At 53.1% G+C, this 18501-nt stretch overlaps 1 protein-coding gene across 1 annotated transcript in view; it reads right to left on the reverse strand.

Moving 5' to 3' along the window:
* LOC113192755 (transmembrane protein 132B) overlaps nucleotides 1-17806 on the reverse strand; it is a 212480-nt gene extending 194674 nt beyond the window's left edge. The window contains exons 1-2 of the mRNA XM_077796456.1: nucleotides 17789-17806; nucleotides 16143-17071 (exon numbers count right to left, since the gene is read on the reverse strand). Of these exons, the coding sequence (XP_077652582.1) occupies nucleotides 16143-17071; nucleotides 17789-17806 (947 nt within the window). The remainder of the gene's footprint in view (nucleotides 1-16142; nucleotides 17072-17788) is intronic.
* Between the last annotated feature and the right edge of the window lie 695 nt (nucleotides 17807-18501).

Consider the following 18501-nt stretch of genomic DNA (forward strand, 5'->3'; position numbering starts at 1 on the left):
CCTGGCCACCCGCTCCCCATCCAAGCTGTGTTCCCTTCCCGCACGGGAGCCCAGCAAAGGCCTGGCCTTCCTGTTTGCTCCCCTGACCTGGTTCTGTTTTCACTGCCTTGAGGTCAAGAGATCCCGTGTCTGGCAGCACTGTAGTGACCTGCAGGTCACTGAGAGGAACAGGGCAGGACCTGCTGGGCCCTGGGCAGTCATCTGGCTCTCTTCCCCAGAACAGGAGAGGGTGTTTCAGTCAGCTTTTTTGCTGCTGTGACTAAAGGATCTGACCAGCACAACTGCAGAGGAGGAAGAGTTTGTTTGAGGGCTCAGTTTCAGAGGTCTCAGTCCAGAGAAGGGCGGCTCCATTCCTCGGGGCTCAAGGTGAGGCTGAACCTCCTGGCGGGAGAGGGTGGCCGAGGGAGGCAGAGAGAGACTCCACTCTCCAGATACAAATATATACCCCAATGCCCACCTCCCCCAGCCACGCCCCAACGCCACCTCCTCCAGCTATGTGCCAATGCCCCTCCTCCAGCCACGCCCCAATGCCTACTTCCCAAGGCCACGCCCCAATGCCTACTTCCCAAGGCCACGCCCCAATGCTCCTCCCCCAGCTGCCCCACCACTTCAGTTCCCACCCAGCCATGCCCTGTCAGGGACTAACCACTGACTGGGTCAGGTCTCTGACAACCCTGTCATTGCTCCTCTGGACCTTGCATTGTGTCACACGTGAGCTCCTGGAGAACACCTCACAGCCAAACCATAGCAAAGGGTCATGTGGCAGGCGGGCCCAGATTCCCGGTCCTGCAGGCAGGTCCCTCCTTCTCCCCCTCGCGACTCTCCTTTCCTGCCTCTTCTGTGTCCCTCCTCTTCTGCCCCTTTCTCTCTCATCTCCTACCTCGGCCCCATTGGAGTCGGGGCCCAGGTGTGAGGTGGCCTCTGGGGTGCTGGAAGGGGTCCAGGTCCCGACTCAGCAGCTCTCTCTGGGTCCCCACCCAGGAACCCACCACGAGGAGTCAGGACCGATCCCCCAAGAAGCTGCAGGCCCAGGTGGACAATCCTAGGACGGGACTCGTGACATCCTCCTCCTGTCCTCTCCTTGCTTCTTTCCCACTTTGCCACCACTAGGGTCTCTTCTGAACCCTGGGAAGGGGTGGCACTGAAAGTGCTCCTGGAAACTGCTCTTCGGCTTCCTGCTGTGCTTGGCCAGCTGCAGCGTGGCTGTCTCTCAAAGCCTGCACTCAGTCTGGCTTCTGGGGGTCTGGAGGAGTGGGACAGGGTCGTCACTGCTCCTCGCTGTAGGGTAGCTGTTCTTGGTTCACACATCAGGCTTTTCTGTTTGAATATGGACAGTCCTTTGGCTAGGATGTGACAGTGTTTCCTACGGCAGCTGCTCACGCCAGCACAGAATGACGTGGTTCAAAACTGACTGGCTTGATCTCGAGGCACTGGGTTTCCTGGACGTGTGCCAATGACGGGCCACACGGTGGGTGGGAGAGGCTGAACGGCAGGGGCGCACCCTGCTCCACCTGAGCTGAAGCAGCTCAAATGAACCCTCAAGACACTGATTAAGAAGAAAACCCTGAACAGCAGAAAATCAAGAAGGTAGAGGGATAGGGATGGGGATAGGGAGGGAAGAGGGGAGGGACAGGGGAAGTTCTGGGGCTGAGTTAGAGCAAATTACATTCCATGCTTTTCTAATTATGTCAAAATGAATCCTCGTGTCGTGTACAACTAAAAAGAACCAATAAAGTAAATCCTTTATTTGAAGATCAACTTTGCTTAAAGCCAACGTGAATGCCTGGATTGGTGGCAGGGTGACAGTGCCTTCCGGTTCTCCACCATCCCCGTTTCATGGCATGAGCGTGGTTTGTCAAAATGCAACCAGAAGGCAGGGTTTTATGGGAAACTCTCTGGAGAGGAAAACGGCAGAAAGAACAGGTATGTTTAAAAATAAATAAATAAAAGGCAGAGGAGAGGCTGGGGGCGATTCCCCTGGGCTGTCCCTTGATGGGTGCTGAGGGTGGCAGCCTGCAGGTTCCTCAGACCTCCCACCCACTGGTAAGGCTGGGAGGGGCTGAGGAGCAGGAAGTGGTCCACACAGGGAGGTGAGGAGAGGGCGTTAGGGTCTAGATTTAGCATTGAGCCGCCGTCTTCAGTGTTAACTACCATCTATGAGATGTTTCCCTTCCCTGCACTTCCCCCCCCCCATTAGTGACCTACCCCATGGCGCCGTAACCCTGAGCCAATCCAAGAAGGACAGACTCCTTTGCTCTGGAAAGCCCCAAGTGCCGTCAACCTCAGCCAACCCCATGCCATTCCCACCCGCCTAGCTCAGATGCCCCAGCCTGTCCCACAGCACCACAGCTCCAGCTCCAACCCCTGCCCCACAAAAGCTGAATCCCGAACATCTCGGGGCCTCTCTCCTCTCTATAGAGGGATGGCCTTTATTTGTCAGCTCTGACAAATAAACCTTTGTGTGGCTCTCTGCCTGGTCTCCGCCCTTCATTTCTCACTCACCCATTTCGCTTTCTCACTTTCTCATTGGTGCCCAGACCCGGGAGCCGGTTCCCCAGTGTGTCTGGTTCCCAGGTGTGCCCGGTTCCCCGGTGTGTCAACTCCGCTCTTGGACCGGGCCCCGATCTGAATTCCATCATACAACCAGGCCCTCCATTCTGACGAACGCCCTATCGGCACCCACCACCAGACATTGCAGGTAAGACCCCTGTCTCTGGTTGACCTAAACGACCTACGGATCCTGGGAAGTGACCGTGGATCGTCCGGCACTTCCAGGGTTACCATGTGGTCAGGGACACTCCCAGCCACAGCTTTCACAGCTATGGCTGATCCCTACTGTCACTGGGTCTATAGGTGGTCTTTTCTTTGGGTCCTGGGTTTTGAGGAAAACCACCAAGGGGGACCGGGCATTGCCCCTGGTGAGACCTCAGCCCTGGGTTCATCTCTATGGCTTCTGCCCCTAGGCAGTCTCAGCCGAGCACCTAGGTTCCGAGTGCCTCTGCAGGTCCTGCCCCTGACACTTACCCAGTGACAACCCCCTGAGTGTAACCATCCTCTCGACTGGGTGATACTAGAGACTGGGGGACACCCACCTCTAAACTCACCTCTTGCGTCTCCCCATGGGTAGCTCCTTGTCCACTCCCTCCCATAGTCCCCTAGGCTGCCTCCTGGCTAACCTAGAGTCTCTCTCTCACCCCAGACCTAAAGCCCAAAAAGCTTATCTGCTTGTGCAATCAGATCAGACTCAATATCCTTTGGATAATGACTCTAAATGGCCGGTTAACAGCACCCTAGATCCCAATATTATCAGGGACCTTTTCAACTATTGTGAGTGCTGGGGAAATGGGAAGAAACCCCCATCCTCAGGCCTCCTCTTTCCTTCCTTCCAAACCGTCCCTCTGTTCTTCCTGTTCTCCAGCCCAGGTGCTGCTGCTTCTTCAACCCTCTCTTCTCGACTCAGGATCCTCCCAAAACCCCAGACTTCGATCCTGCTGATGAACCCCCTTCCTACCGCTCTCCACCTTCTGCTCCAACTCCTCTGGGACCCCCCTCACCTACTCTCAGTCCACCAGCTACTCGCTCTCGGCCCCCTCTAAGCAGCCTGCACCTCTGCCTCCCTTTTGTGAAATAGCAGGGTCAGAGGGAGTTGCCCGGGTACACGTTCCTCTCCCAAATTGAAAGGCAGCTAGGGTCCTTCACCTCCAGTCCTTCAGGGTACGTTAAGGAATTCCAGCCTAACCCCATAGTACAGTCTAACCTCCACGGTCCTGTCCAACATTCTCCTACCTGAGGGACGCAGGCGAGTTTGGGAGCAGGGTTAGGGACAGCAGTTTCCCAGCTCCTTCCAGACCTAGGTCAGAACCAACATTGAAATGCAACTGGAAGAAGCCTCCTAACGCACTAAACCAAAAAGTAAAATGTATGGTACTTTATTAATTACCAGCCGGTCATTCTTTCTAGGACTCTCTTTTTTTCTTAAATTCCATATTTTTTGAGCTCATGATTTTGGTTCTCTGCACCTAGGTTAATGTTTTTCTGATCAGTCCTATTTTTTATTCAACTATTGAGTTTTTAAACATCCTTGCAATGGAGATTCACCTGCGAAAAGCTACAAGGTCAATACTTTTGTATGTGTGCACACTGTGTGTTGTGCTGTCTGTCCATATGTGTGTGTGTCTCCACATGTCATGTACATGATATCAAGATTGGCAGATTGAAAATTAGTACTCAGAAGTTTAAAAAGTGGATCCAAATACCTTTAACTCATGTGATTTAAAACAATTCAATTTATATTGGGTAAGCAGACTTAACTCACAAGTCTCTCGAGGTGGTCAAAGGACTAATAAAATGTTGATATCTATAAAATGTCTAATATCCATTGTTTCTAGGACTTTTCTTCAGGAAGGAAGAAATGGCTAATACTGTTCAATACATTTGTCAGATATCTTGATAAAAATAAGTAAAACAGATTTGACATGGGATCACTCATAAATGTGTTTGTTAGACATCTGATTAATTCACAAGGTTAAAATGCTAACTATTAAATATACCATCAAGCACTCTTTAAGTCCTTGAATTCCATTGAGTAATATTATTGATTTTTTAATAAATCAATAAAAATGGGGGGCTTAAAGTTTCTTTGTCATCACTGGAAAAAGGTTACTAAAAACTTAAAGTCCCAACAGGTATAATTCTGTATACTTAAACATTGTGTTTTCATGAAATGGTAAACAGATGTGGTTCTATATACAAAGGTTTATAGAAAATTTCTATATATAAAGGCGCAAAAGTTTCTACTGTTCCAATTAAGAGTACTGTAAATAACATACGGTATTTCTTTATATTTAGAGTAAAATAATTTATCTAAATTTAGAGATTTATAAGGATTGTTTCAGAATGTGAACAGAAAAGAGAGTTAACAGATGGCAAAGAGAAATGAGAAAGTTCTAGGTATGAAAACCATATGTAATAGAAGGAAAAGAAAGTGTATCTGGATAAGAAAGTCTTTATGTGATGAAGTAAATAAAAGGGTTTAAATAAGTGATAAAGAAGGTCTATGTAAGTTGGTCATATAGGTATATGAAACAGTCAGAGCTATTTAAGGTTTTTTTCCCTAAGGTCAAATGTTAATGTACTGATATAAACCAAAGCTTAATCTATATGTTAAAAGAACAAGGATTTCTTAAAACATTAATTTACCCATAACATTGTGTTTATTAATTTTCATCTTTTTGAGCAAGTAATCTTGAAGGAATTAAGGATTATACAACTGTGATTAAACAACAACTGTTAATTTGGAATACTGTAATATGTTATTTCTTTATGAGTTAAACTTCACTAACATAAAAACATCAACGTAATTGTGATGCTATTATTCCTCTTTGTGTATTATATGTGTTCATATCTTTCAGGTATACAAGTCTTTAAGGTAGAAGCTTTAAAAGAGCATTATATCAAACTGGTGTTCTCCAAACTAAAGCTGTATGGTAATTTTAGGCTTATAAGGATAACAAATTTTATTGTAGATTTATTTATATCATTTAATGTTGTATAACTGGACCTGTTATCAATAAGATATATAAAGTTTTATGTTACTTTTTACACTGGGGTACAATTTAAATGTGTTTTTAGGTTAATGAGAGCATAATCTATGTAAAAGTTAATATTGTAAAACACAAAAGCATTTTGCTACTTTTTCACAAAAAAGGTTAAAAGTTCTCGGCCTTTCTTTACTTCATGTTTTAAATGTTATATTGTGTTAGTTAATGTTCATGTGAACTTGAGAAACAATATATGTAAACTTTGTAAAATGATATTTAAGAAGCAAAGATCAGCTTCAGAACTAGAACATTTTACCTAAGATTTATGAAGAGCTCCACCTTACCTGAGATAAGGCTCTGCCTCCCTCCCACCTTAAACTACATGTCAGAATGACTCCAAAACAGGCCAGACTTCAGTTCATTTAATGTTGTATTCAAAAAATTAATTTTTATTGTTAAGATTACTAGCATCTCAAACAGGGGATATAATATATACCTCAGCCAAAATTCAAGATACTTATTACACAAACTTAATATGCTTTTAACTCTTGTTAATTTTATTATTAAAAAAAATAATTATTTTTATTTTGTATTTTCCTTATAAACTGTCTAACCGTTGCCTGTAATGTTTTGCAGAGGTATTGCTGTAAGAACACACAACCTGGGTTAATTTAAGATAATAAGTCATCACCTAAAGGACAGTTAGAATAGTACAGACTCCAATTAATAAAAAGAGGTAAATGACTGTAAGGTTATTGACTAAAGTTAAAGCCCAATACTCTTAATTTAAGACTGGTGAGACTTATTTGCTAGATGTTTAAGATCAAGACCTAAATATTAAAGTTAAATTAAAGAGACCAAGAAAACCAATATTTGGCTCTTGCCCTCTGAGTTATTCTGAATCCAGGAAACAGGGGAATTCTCTAAAGAGCTTTGCAACTCTGGGCCACATAACCTCCCCATCAGGGAGATTAATGAGACCACTGGAGAACAGAAAGCCAATCAGTGTGCTTGCCATGAAGAGGAGGGTCATTGGAGAAGAGAGACATCCCTGATGCTTCCAAGGGAAGCCATATGGTCAGCAAGACCTGGACCCATCCTAGCGCAAATGGCACTAGCAGAACTGCGAAGCTGCTCTCAAGTTCCTCCAGGAGTGACTCCCACTGAAATTCAGCTGACTGTTAACAATAGATAGAAACAAAGTCAATTTTGACCAGCTTGACCTTGAACACCTAGCAAAAGCAATTAAACCAAAACACAGCCATTCCTGGGCAGAGAGAGAAATGATAATTAAATATAACTTAAGATATGCACTTGTGTTAGTCCCTAAGAGTAAGACTGGAGGCTACGAAAGAGAGATTCTTAGGCAAGAAAGCCTGAAAAGGATCAAGAGAAACTGCCAGAGCCAGAAGTTGTTAGTTTAAGGCCTACAGACATTAAAAGTTAACTGTTGTGTTTACTACATTTCTGATAACTCTGGGGATGTTAAGGATTCATATCCCCAATTAAGAGCCTTGTCCTCTCCAACCTTGTTATGGGGACAGCTTCTCAGCCCTCACACCTCCTGGCGAGAGATGAATTAATAGCAGGTCTTCTAGGCCTCAACAGCTCACTGGGAAGTCCCTACTCACGTGAGCCCTGGACACAAAAGGGCTATTCAATTTGTTTCCCTACCGGCCACTCTGGGGTTATGGCAGGCCTAGCCACAGGAAAGGCGGGAATGACCACGTCCATTACCCATTTTCATCAGCTCTCCATCAGCTGATCAGGGATATCCAACAGGCAGCCAGTCCATACTAACCCTCCAGAATCAACCAACTCCTTAGCCTCTGTGGTCCTACAAAACTGCCGTGGGCTGACCTACTAACAGCAGAGAAAGGCGGACTCTGTCTGTACCTACAGGAGGAAGGCTGTTTTATGTCAATCAATCTGATATAGTCAAAGACAAGACAACTCCAACAGGACCTTGAACATCGGAAACAACAGCTCTCCTCTGTTGGAGGATGGCAGCTAAGAACCCCCTTCTCCAGTGGGTACTTCCTTTCCTGACACTTCCCCCTGTCATAGGCCTTCTGTTAATGCTTGTCCCCTGCATCATTAGATTTGTTCAAGGCCAGATTCAAAGGATCTCTAACTAAACTGTGAACCAGCTTCTGTCACAGGACTTCCAACCCCTCACCAACATTGGGCCGTCCGGAGTCAACATCACCCCACCTCCAGACCACTACCATTCCCTCAATGACACCCCACACCCATAACAAGGGACCAGACACTGCCCCTTCCCAGCAGGAAGAAGCTACAGAAGATTGATCTATGCCCCTGTCCCTTAAGGGGCCCATTAACAAACAAAAAAGGGAGGAATATAGGGTCTCGATTTAACATTCGAGCAGCCATCTTAAATGCCAGCCGCCGACTTATGAAGTAAGTTTCTCTTTCCTGCACTTCCTCTTACCTGAACTCCCCCCACCCCATTAGTGACCTACCCCATGGTACCATAACCCTGAGCCAATCCCAGAAGGTCAGACCCCTTGCCTCTGGAAAGCCCCAAGGTGCCATCGGCCTCAGCCAATCCATGCCATTCCCACCGCCCAGCTCTGACGCCCCCAGCCTGTCCCACATCGCCACAGCTCCAGCTCCAAATCCTACTCCGCAAAAGCTGAACCCCCCAACATCCCGGGGCCTCTCTCTCCTATAGAGAGATGATGGCCTTTACCTGTGAGCTCTGACAGAGTCTCGTGTGATGTCTGCCTGGCTCCCTCTTCCATTTCTCGCTCACCCACCTCTCATTCCTGCTTTCCTCTCAGGTGACCCAACATGGCTTACCCGTGCCCCATGCCAGGGGAAAGGCCACAGCCAGCTACTTCCAAAATCCACCCCGGCCTGTTTTTAGGAGAAGTCAAAGTGAGTGGGACACGGGCGGTTCTCAGGCCTTGGCCTGGGCTCACTGTCCCCGCTCTGGCCTGGCCTCTGGAAGCAGGAGCTGAGCATCTCACAGCTGGACCTCCCTTTAGAAAGCAAGGGAAATGAAGAGGCCCTTCACCCTGGGACAGCGAGGGGCAGCCCTGGGCTTCCCCCTGAAGGAGTCTCCCGAGGGCAGGGCCTTCTCCATACCAGACAGAACTACGGCAACGTCCAGACACCACGCAGGGAGGACAGGAGTCCACCGCACTTCTAAACAGGCTGACCGGAGCTTTCAGAAAACAACGACGCAGACCCCAACTTCACAGAGGGAGACCCCCGAGCGGCCTGGACTTCCCCACTGATGTCAGGACAAGAATGGCTGCTCCTCTGTTGCTGGGGACTTTAAGGTGTTTGATAACAGGACAGAGGAGGCAAACCAGGAGGGACTGTGGACTACAATAAACAGCTTTTGGCTACCCCAGGTTGGCCAGCCCCGGAAGGCCACCCTAGTAAGAGCCCTCCCAGGAGTTTCAGAATCACAACAGCCCGGGGGCCCAATCTAAAAAAACGCCACAGGAAACATGGGTGTCCTGGCCATCCCTGTTTAGGGCACCAAGTGGCAATGCAAACCAGAGCCCTTCTTGGCACTGCTGGAAGATGACCACTACAGAATGACACCACACGGCCCCAGAAGCCCAGGCAGGTGTCTCGTGGGAGGAGCCTTGGCCACCTCCACATGGTAGGTAGGAAAGCCGGAGTTCTGGCTGGGGCTGGAGCTGCTGCTCTGTCCCGGCTCAGCCTGTCGGACCTCGGTCAACCAGCAGTGCCCCATGCCAGGAGTGGACGGCAGGCCTACGGCGAGATGCTGCGCTTCTCCTCTTACTTGCAAAATTGACTCTTAAACTACCTCCATTCCTCGGGTCCCAGAATGTCCTCTGCCTCTGTTAGGAAGGAGCCTAGGGACAGAATCAGGAGCGAGCACCTCCTTGGCCAGAAGCCACGTTCAGGTATCACTGCCCTCAGAGCCAGGCATTCGTTCTGCCCCAGATCCCTAATCACGGAACAGCAAAGCCGTCAGAGGACACCTGTATGTAAATAGAGAGGGGAGAGTGGTGGCAGAGGCCAGGCTTTTAGCTTTAGCAGAGCCAACAGAGAGATGAAGGCTATGCTTCACTTCAAGGCCAGGAGACGGCCACCAAGCAGACCCTCCTGGCCAGGATGAGAAGATGGCCACGGACGAGCGTCTCGATGAGCACTGTCCCTCTGGATTCCCACAAGCACTCACATCGCCAGTCCTTGGGCGGCAGCTGGGACTCGAGCCACTGAACTAATCACGTGCAGCAGATATACTTACGCACCCAACTGGTGGTTTATCTTTTCAACAGAATTCTCTGAAGGGAGGAGTAATGGTGAGATGACTGTCCCACTGTGCCTGGGAAATCCATGGCGGAGCATTTCAGGACCCCAGAAAACAGCCCACGCTACCATCTGAACGCTGAGCTTCCCCCCAGCATTAAACACGCACAGCGGCCTCAAGTTTCGGGAAAAGAATCCCTCGAGGCCCCCACTACAGCCTCGCTCCCTCAAGACCCCCCACTACACTCTCCTTTGCTCCCTCCCTCCCCAGCCAACTGCTGGGACACGGGGAAAGCCACCATCACACGAGGCAGACGTCGGTAGCTGCTCATCTGACAGCCAGTCTCCACTTCTGTCCTGGCAGGAAAACCCTGGCCTGGCGGGAGGGGCCCAGCAGCTGGCCCAGCCACACACAGGCAGCCCTCAGTCACCAGGGCTCCCACTCCAGGGACCCAACCCTCTGAGGATCAAAGCTGCAGGAAACAGCTGCCGCGTCCTGCGCCTGCGGTCCTCCTCCTCAGTACTGCCTGACGGCACTGCGTGGCCACTCTGCCCACAGCCTGTGGGCTGCACCAAGTATCATGAGTGACCCAGGGAGGACTGAAGTCCATGGGAGGTGATACGTGGGCCCCATGCAAACCCTGCCATTCCACAGAAGGGCCTTGAGCAACGTGGGATTTTGGTATCCAAGGAACCCAGCTCCCCACAGAGGCTGAGTGATGGCTGAACCCCCCTTCTCCACTCCAGGTTTGGACACAGGAGTGGCCTGGTACTGAGCAACAGTCAGAGATGTTGATTGACATTTCTGGAAGTGTGCCTTAAGGGGAGCAGACTCGGATGCACAAGGGCTTTTGCCCCATCTCTCCGTCCTTCCTTCTGAGTGAAGTATAGATCTGATGGCCAGAACTGTAGCAGCCACCTTGTCACAATGAGGAAAGGCCAGGAGTTGTAAGATCCTTGATTCTCAGACATCCTCCATCCACCAGACCAACACCTACCTGTGGCCATTCTGGCCTTGAATATACCCGTGTCTTGGCGATGTCCGTGTTTTCTGGGGTTCCTACTACATGCAGCTGGCCTTGATCCCTACAAGAATTGACCCTCAGGTCACTGATGCTCCAGCCCCTCCAGTCCAGCTTTATCTCCAGGGTCCACTAACCACCTCTCAGGGCCATGACGGCGTCCCTGGGTAACATACCCAGGACAGCTCGTGCGCCTCCCTGGCCCCTCTGCAGCGTGCAGCCGCTGCCTCCCGGCCTCCGTCTCCCCTCCTGGCCCGGCAAGTCACATCTCCTGGTTCTCCTGCCACTTCTCTGCCGTGGTTCTGAGGACTGGTCATCGTGAACCTGTCCAGTGCTGGAGTCCTTCAGGGCTGGCTCATCAGCTCTCTTTTCTTCTCATGATTCTTACTGGGAAATCTCATTCTTTCCACGACTCCAGTCATTACCATCAGACTTCCAGACACACCTAGAAGTCTGTGTCTCTGGGCAAGAAATGGGAGGAGGAAGAGGTTCCAAAGTCACCCTGAGCTCGGTGGCAGGGGCACAGCAGCAACAAAACCAGCAAGAAGTGGCCACTGTGGCTGTCACAAGGGAGCACTGGGCCAGGGAAGGCCCCCACGCCCGCATGCGTCCAGTCGATCCTGGCACCTAGGAGGAGGGACCTCCAGCTCACCTCCCGCGGAGGAACCTGGGGCGTGAAGAGCCGAAGGGCCTCCCCGAGCCACGGCAGAGCAAGGCTGAACCCGGCAACGAGGCCCCAGGCCCTGGGCACCAGCCTGTCACCCACACAGACGCCGACGCGTGTCCAAGTCAAGGACATGGCCTGCAGCGCCATTCCAAGGGCTAATGGAAAACGGGAGGCGACCTCATGCCCACCAGCCAGGGACAAGGAGCCGGCTGGCAGCAGAGGGCTGGGAACTATCCTCAGGGAAGCGCCCAAGGCCTGGACAGAGGGACAGTGGTGAGTCTACACAGCAGCACCGAGCGCGAGGTGGACCCAGCCATGAGAGGGACCGCAGGAAGGGCCGCGGAGCACCGGCTCGTCTGTGCCACACGCTGGTTTTTCTTTTACAAAGAGAACATTCACTGTGTCGCTTTTACATAATTTTAACTTTAAAAGTCATCGGCCAATAAGGTGATGACACACACAAGGACACACGCTGTGTGATCCCCACGTGAGTTTCCGGAGATGGGGGACCACAGAAGGGCAGAGTCACGGGCAGGGCGGGGCAGGGGGGGTCTCACTGTGGTGGGTGAGTTTCTGACATGTAAGAAGGACGGCCCCTGGAGGCCGCTGGACACCGTGGCACACGGTTAACTGTGCCGCTCTGTGCCCTGCACGCTGTTGGGAAGCGGCTGGCCCAGCGTGGTGTCCCGTGGTGAAGAGCGTCATCCAGGACATACGTGACTCTCCTCGGAGCTTCTTTTTCCAGGTCAACCTTCCAAATATGACACGAAGCCACTGGACCAGACCCCAGGGTGCACGGGGCGGGTGCCGTGGGGGAGGCAGGGGTCCTGAGGCCCTTCAGCCAAGACGCACTGAGCAAGGCACAAGGCAGTCCTGCAGCTGCTGCCTGGCCAGAGGAGCACCAGGCCCCACACAGGGGGCACCTCCACCCTCCACTGTGCCCAGGGCATGGGACCCCCAGGGGCAGAGGGCAGTGGGGGGTCTGCACATCTGCAGCATAGGCGTGGACAAAATGACCCTGGCCTCCTCCAGGGACTGCAAAGGTTAAAGTGATAACAAACCAATGTGTCTTGACACGGCCTGGATGTCCCCACAGCCACCGCCCTGGTCTAGGTCCCTCAATTTCCAAAACCACTACTCAGATAGCGCCACTAGCCTAGATGAACGTCCCCCTTCACTCACAGCACCCTGGAGCCTCGGAAGCCCATGCGCCCCTAGCGAACCCCAGGGCAGCGCAGACCCAGCCACCTGGCAGGGCAGGCAAGGTGGGCATCTCGAGCACCGCCCAGACACACTCAGCCAAAGGCAGCAGGCGGGCTGGCAGGCTCCTCCACCGCCTTCATATCCACACTCCCCTGAAACCTGAGCTCCAGCTTGACCTGGTCCAGAGCACCTGTGTCCAGGCACAGTTTTCTCAAGGAAAACCCAAGTTTTATCTGGGAAAAAAAAAAAAGATGAATAAAGCCTGGAATTCTGGTGCCACTTGAGGGACAATCATCAAACAGGCTATTTTTTCATTTTTCCACAATAGCCCAGATCTGGAACATGCACAGGTGGAAAAAGAAAATGTGGTTGCTGTACATGGTGGAATATTACTCAGTCCTAAACTATAACATGTCTTTATCATTTGTAGCAACATTGATGACCTCAAGGACCTTAGGTTACATGACATGAACCAGGCAAGAAGACAAATATGGCTCGTTCTCATCTACGTGTGGCAGCTAAGAGTAGATCTCATGGAGGCAGAGCTGGGAGGGAAGGAGGCAGGTGGAGGGAGGACGCTGATGGGTGCCGGGTGCCACTGGAGAGTATGAGGAACCTTTAACGTTCTATAGAGCACAATGGGTGATTGACAGCTGTATATCTCAAAATAGCTGATAGGAGGATTCTGAATGTTCTCAACACAAAGAATAAATGTTTGAGGTGCTGGATCTTCCAGTTGCCCTCACTTGATCACACCTGCATGCGTGTGTTGAAATAAATCATTTACAGGTGGGGAAACCAGGGCACAGAGAAATCAAGTAACTTCTGCAAGGTCACACAGCCTATTTGTGGCAGCACCAGGATTTGAACCTGTGCCCTAGAGTCCATGTCTTAACCACTGGGATCCACTGCCTGTAGCTTGAAAGATCAGCCCAGCAGGCTCTCTACGTGAGCCAAGGAGATGCTGTTTCACAAAGGACAAAGTTCCAGGGATCTCTCTTGGTCCAGGAGACATTGCCTTTGTGGTAAGAGGGTCATAACCTTTCAAACTCTCTTGGTGTGTCACAAGATGGACCCCATCTCCAGCCTCGTGCAGCCCCCAGCCCCAGCTCCTTCCTTGCACCCACAGGACTCTGCTAACCGGCTTTTCAAGACCCAGTGAGACCTAGACGCCCCTGTTTCCAAAGGCTACTCAGTGCTGGAGAAGAACCAAGGTCACTTCTCCTCACCCTGGCCCTGTGCAGCACTCGGGTGGAAACGCAGCAGGAGGCGTGAGCACGGCCCCCGCGGCCCCCTGCCCAGTGTCCACAACACCGAGAAGAGACCTCAGCAAATCTTGTGCCCAGCCAGGCTTGGATCCAGGCTTCGCTGGAGCCCAACGCAATGGGTCACAGCCATTACAGAGGACAAGGTTCACACAGGCAGTCCCCTGGGTTAGGAGAGGGACACCTTCCCTGGGCCTGGAACATCCTGAGGAGGCACAGCGGGGACAACAGCCAGGCGCACGTGGTAACGGAATGACCGACCATCGTGTAGAGCCCCGTCCAGGACTCAACCTTGGCCCTGTGGCAATCAGCCAGGGTGGCAGAGCGTGGGCAGGCAGGTCCCCTGGCTTTGTGCCTCTGCTCCCAACTCACCCAGACAGGGAAGCCACAGGTGCTCCCCCAGCCCGTCACAGAAGCTGCCACTTCCCCTGGCCTGCTCCACCTCCCGGGCCCGAGCCTCCACCTGGGCACAGGGGGCTGCCCTCCTCTCCTGTCCGTACGTGCTGCCCACTCCTCTGCCACCTTGGAGTCTCTGCCAAGCATGGAGACAGTGGTGACTCCCCACAGGGACCAGCTTTGAAGAGTTCCCTGCTTGCTTCATTTGTTCCCACCATCTCCATCTCCGGCTGTCACATAGAGCAAAATAAAGCACCGAGGTGGCTTTGTGCAGCGCAGACAGGTCCGGATGAGCAACCCAGATGCCCAAAACAGGGCTCTCACTGGAACACATGGGCCCAGAACCCAACCTTGCACCGTCCCTGTGTGGAACCTCAGTCAAGAACCCAACCCAACCCCCAGCCTCAGTTTCCACACCCGTAGAATGGACAGGAGTGACACCTTGCTGGTGGCTGTGGTCATGCAGAGAGAGATGCAGGCGAAGGGCCAGCCCAGGACCAGGCACAGGACACAGAGCAGCTTAAACACAGTAACAGCACCGAGGCCTGGCCACCCAAGGACATGCCCTGAACATGGCAAGGGCCAGGTTTGGCGGGGACGCCGCGAGAATCAGCCAACCCAGGCCTAGGCCCACTCCTGTGCTGCCCCGGTCACTCCGACTCCCCTCCCCACACACAGCACGTGACTATAGGTGCTGTCCTCGCGGGTCAGCACCAAGTCCTCCGTCCAGCACTGCACCCCTTTATTCCAACCCATGACAGGGCTTCCAGATCCAAACGCCCTCAGCAGCCAGGCAGGCATGTGATGTGGGAAACGAGGAGGGACGGGGACTGTGGTGGGCTAGAAGTGCACCGCGTCCAACCAGAGCCCACAGTGCCCGGCCACCAGGTCCTCACACCTGCAGAGGAAGAAGCATGTGTCCTCTCCCTGCGGGGGAAGGTGGCAGCTGGCTCTAGGCTCTCCAGGGACACCATGGGGGCTGAAGAGAGCTCAGCGGGCTCAGCCCTCCGCACGCCTTTGTAAGTGAAGGTTTATTGGTACCAGTCGCCCCTGCTTACCACGGCTGCTTTCACGCTGCACCAGCAGACCTGGGGAGCCCCCCAGGGTCAGCGCACTCCACAGTGCCACCGCCCAGCCAACCCCTTCCAGAAGGTCTCTGCCCGCCCTGTCTCCTGGCTCTCTCATCTGGTCCTGAGAGGCTCACAGAGAACCGCAGAGTTCTCAGCCGGGGACAGGTCAGCACATGGACGGCAGTGGCGGACCCCACGGGCCCCTGGAGTGCTGCCAGCTGCCTGGCCTGGCCGGGAGGGTCTGCTGCTTGTTCAGCCCAGCGCACGTGCTGACTGGCACCTGAACCCTCCTCCTCGGAGCATTTCCTAAAGACAGCCTGCAGTGGACACAGCTGCCTCTGACTCAGAGAAAGGCACAAGGACTCAAAACAACCATCAGCAAGGACAGCTCTGTCTTCCAGCCTCTGAGGGAGGACAGACCACCAACTTAGCCCAGGGCCAGTATGGGCAATCACGGCTGGCACTGTGTCCACGCCACCAACCTTGGTGTTGGGTCCCCTCTCGGCCTCTGGAGTCCTGCGCTCCCCTCCCTCACGCTCCCTTCCCAATGCCCAGCCCCCTCTGCACACGTGTGAGGGCCTCAGCTCCCTCCCTCCGGCCAGTAGTTACCCCAGCTGTGTTTATCTTTGACAAGCCCCAGCCCGTACCAGCCCATACCAGCCCGTAACTGGGGGTTTCCAAGAGCTGACCACCACCCCACCCGACCCGGCAAAGCCTCTTACCGGAGGGTGAACTGTTCTGCCACGGAGCCGCTGGTCAGAGAGACCAAAAAGGTGGCTGTGTCCCCTTCGCGGATGAGGTTCAGCGGGACGGAGAGGGCGACGTTCTGGTCCAGGTTCAGCAGGGACCAGCGCAGGTCGTCCTGAGTCGGGTAGACCACCACGCTGCCGATGCGCTCCCGGGCAGGGGGCGCCTGCGGGGGGCTGTCCTGGCCCAAGTGGATGTTGTTCTCCCACTTGCCCTCCTCTTCCAGGGGACACTGGCCCGCCGCGTCGGCTGGGTAGAGACTGAAGAAGAGCTCCATGGCCGTGCCCCCCAGCAGGGCCGGGATCTCCTCCTCGGGCTCCAGGTCCAGGCCGGAGCTGAACCACTCGGGCAGCAGCTCCAGCTCGGCCACGCACAGCCCAGGGGCCCCCTGCAGCCGGCAGCTAGCTGCCACCTCCCTGGCCTCCGGGAAGGCAAACATCTTGACGCAGGGCAGGTCCTCCCCCGGGTCACTGTCGTCCCAGGCCATGCCGGTGACGTAGAAGAGGGTCTGCACCTTGGGCCGGTTGGAGTAGATGGAGCTGTCGAGGATGTGGGGCTTCAGCTTCCAGTTGAAGGGGAACTTCTCCAGGTCCCCGAAGGCCGTGGGCGTCAGCAGGAGCTCCCGGGGCACCGGCCTCTCAGCGGAGAAGGGCCCGTAGCTGGCGTTGACCGAGGGCGGGCCCCGGGCGCGGTAGACGAAGAGGGACTCCACCCGGGCCTGCAGGCTGGCGTTGCGCGTCAGGTCCTGCCTGGCCTCCTTGAGGAAGAAGGACGCCTCGGCGCCGGCGATACGCAGGTCAGAGGGCAGGAAGGCCGGCAGCGAGGAGAACCTCTGCAGGCTGTCCATGGCACCTCGGCCCACGGCCACTGCGAGAAAGAGAGCAGACAAAGATGAGACCCTGTTCTGCCATGCGAGGAGATGACCCAACGCAGTCCCCCCCCCCGCCACCTATCAAGCTGCCCCTGGCCACAGGGAAAGCCTTGTAATTGCACACAGCGTGTTCTTCAGGACTGTCCCCAAACCCTGTGACGTGGGAAGGAGTCCTGATGGCCACTGACACGTGGCCCTGAGGCACTCGGCTGCCTCCCCCAAGGGCAAGTGTTACTCCTCCCATCTTGATCTCGCAGAGAGAGCCCCACACCCAGGTACGGGGTCAACTCGGTGGCCCCTTACTGCAGAGCACGTGGCACCCACTACGCCCGCCACCCAAGCCGGCCCACCCAGGTTCAAGACTTGGCAGCTCCTGCTTCTCTCCCCCCACCCCCAGGTGACAGGACTCAGACACAGAGATACATCCAGAGTCATCAAGAGGCTCGCAGAGCTCAGGCTCAGCATTTCCACTTCTAGGAATCCCTCCTTCTGAAACACTGGGGTGGGACGGGCGCGGAAAGCTTTCTCCACGGGGCCATTCCTGCCTCAGCTAGAACCGCGAACATACTGCAGAGCGTGCTGGAGCCGAAGCCGGGCCGTGAACCTGTGGCTGAGCAACCTGCCACAATGGCTGAACCTCTCTGTGCCTCAGAGGTCCTCACATAAAGGAGGATATAAAGGCAGCCCCTGGCTTCCTGGGCTGCAATGAGGATCGGTAAATAAGAAGCGCTGAGAGGGGTGCTGGCCTACGAAAATGACCATCAACATGTACTCGCTGTCATCACCACGTATCACAGTACCCAGACTAAGATGAGAGAGGCCTGAGGTTGTTACAAGGGTACAGACGGCTATGGACCAGGAAGTAGTTATGTGAACATACTTAAAATAAAACACTGATATGCATGAGGGATGCCCACAGGGGTCATAAAAAACACGTTATAACTGGTCGTCACGACTGCTCGAGTGTGTCCCCCAGAAGTTCCTGTGCGGAACCTTCGCTCTCCCCAAGGCAGCGTTGGGCGGTGGAGCCTAATGGCAGGTACCTGGGTTGTGGGGGAAACTTGTAAACGATTCCCGCCTTCCCTGAGAAGGGGAGCGGGGTGTCTTTTCCTTCTCCAGGTGCACCTGCTTGCCCTTCCACGTCTGCCATGAATTATGGCAGTAGGAGGCCTGCTCCAGAAGCTGAGCAGGTGTTGGCACCAAGCTATGCTCTCAGAACCGTGGGCCAGAATAACCTCCAACCTTTATAATCACCCAGTCTCAGGTATTCTGCTATAGTAACAGAAAACAGACTGAGACAGTCCCATATGACCCTACTTGGGGAAACTTTTAAGTAATGTATATGTGTATGTATTTAAATGCCCATGTACTTACATTTGGGTATCTGTGAAACCAAAAAGAGAAAGATTTTTGCTATTGATCATACGTATTTCTCCTTCCAATGTGTAACAGCAATCAAGTGT

Source organism: Urocitellus parryii, chromosome 3 (assembly GCF_045843805.1).
Source record: "Urocitellus parryii isolate mUroPar1 chromosome 3, mUroPar1.hap1, whole genome shotgun sequence".
NCBI lineage: Eukaryota > Metazoa > Chordata > Mammalia > Rodentia > Sciuridae > Urocitellus > Urocitellus parryii.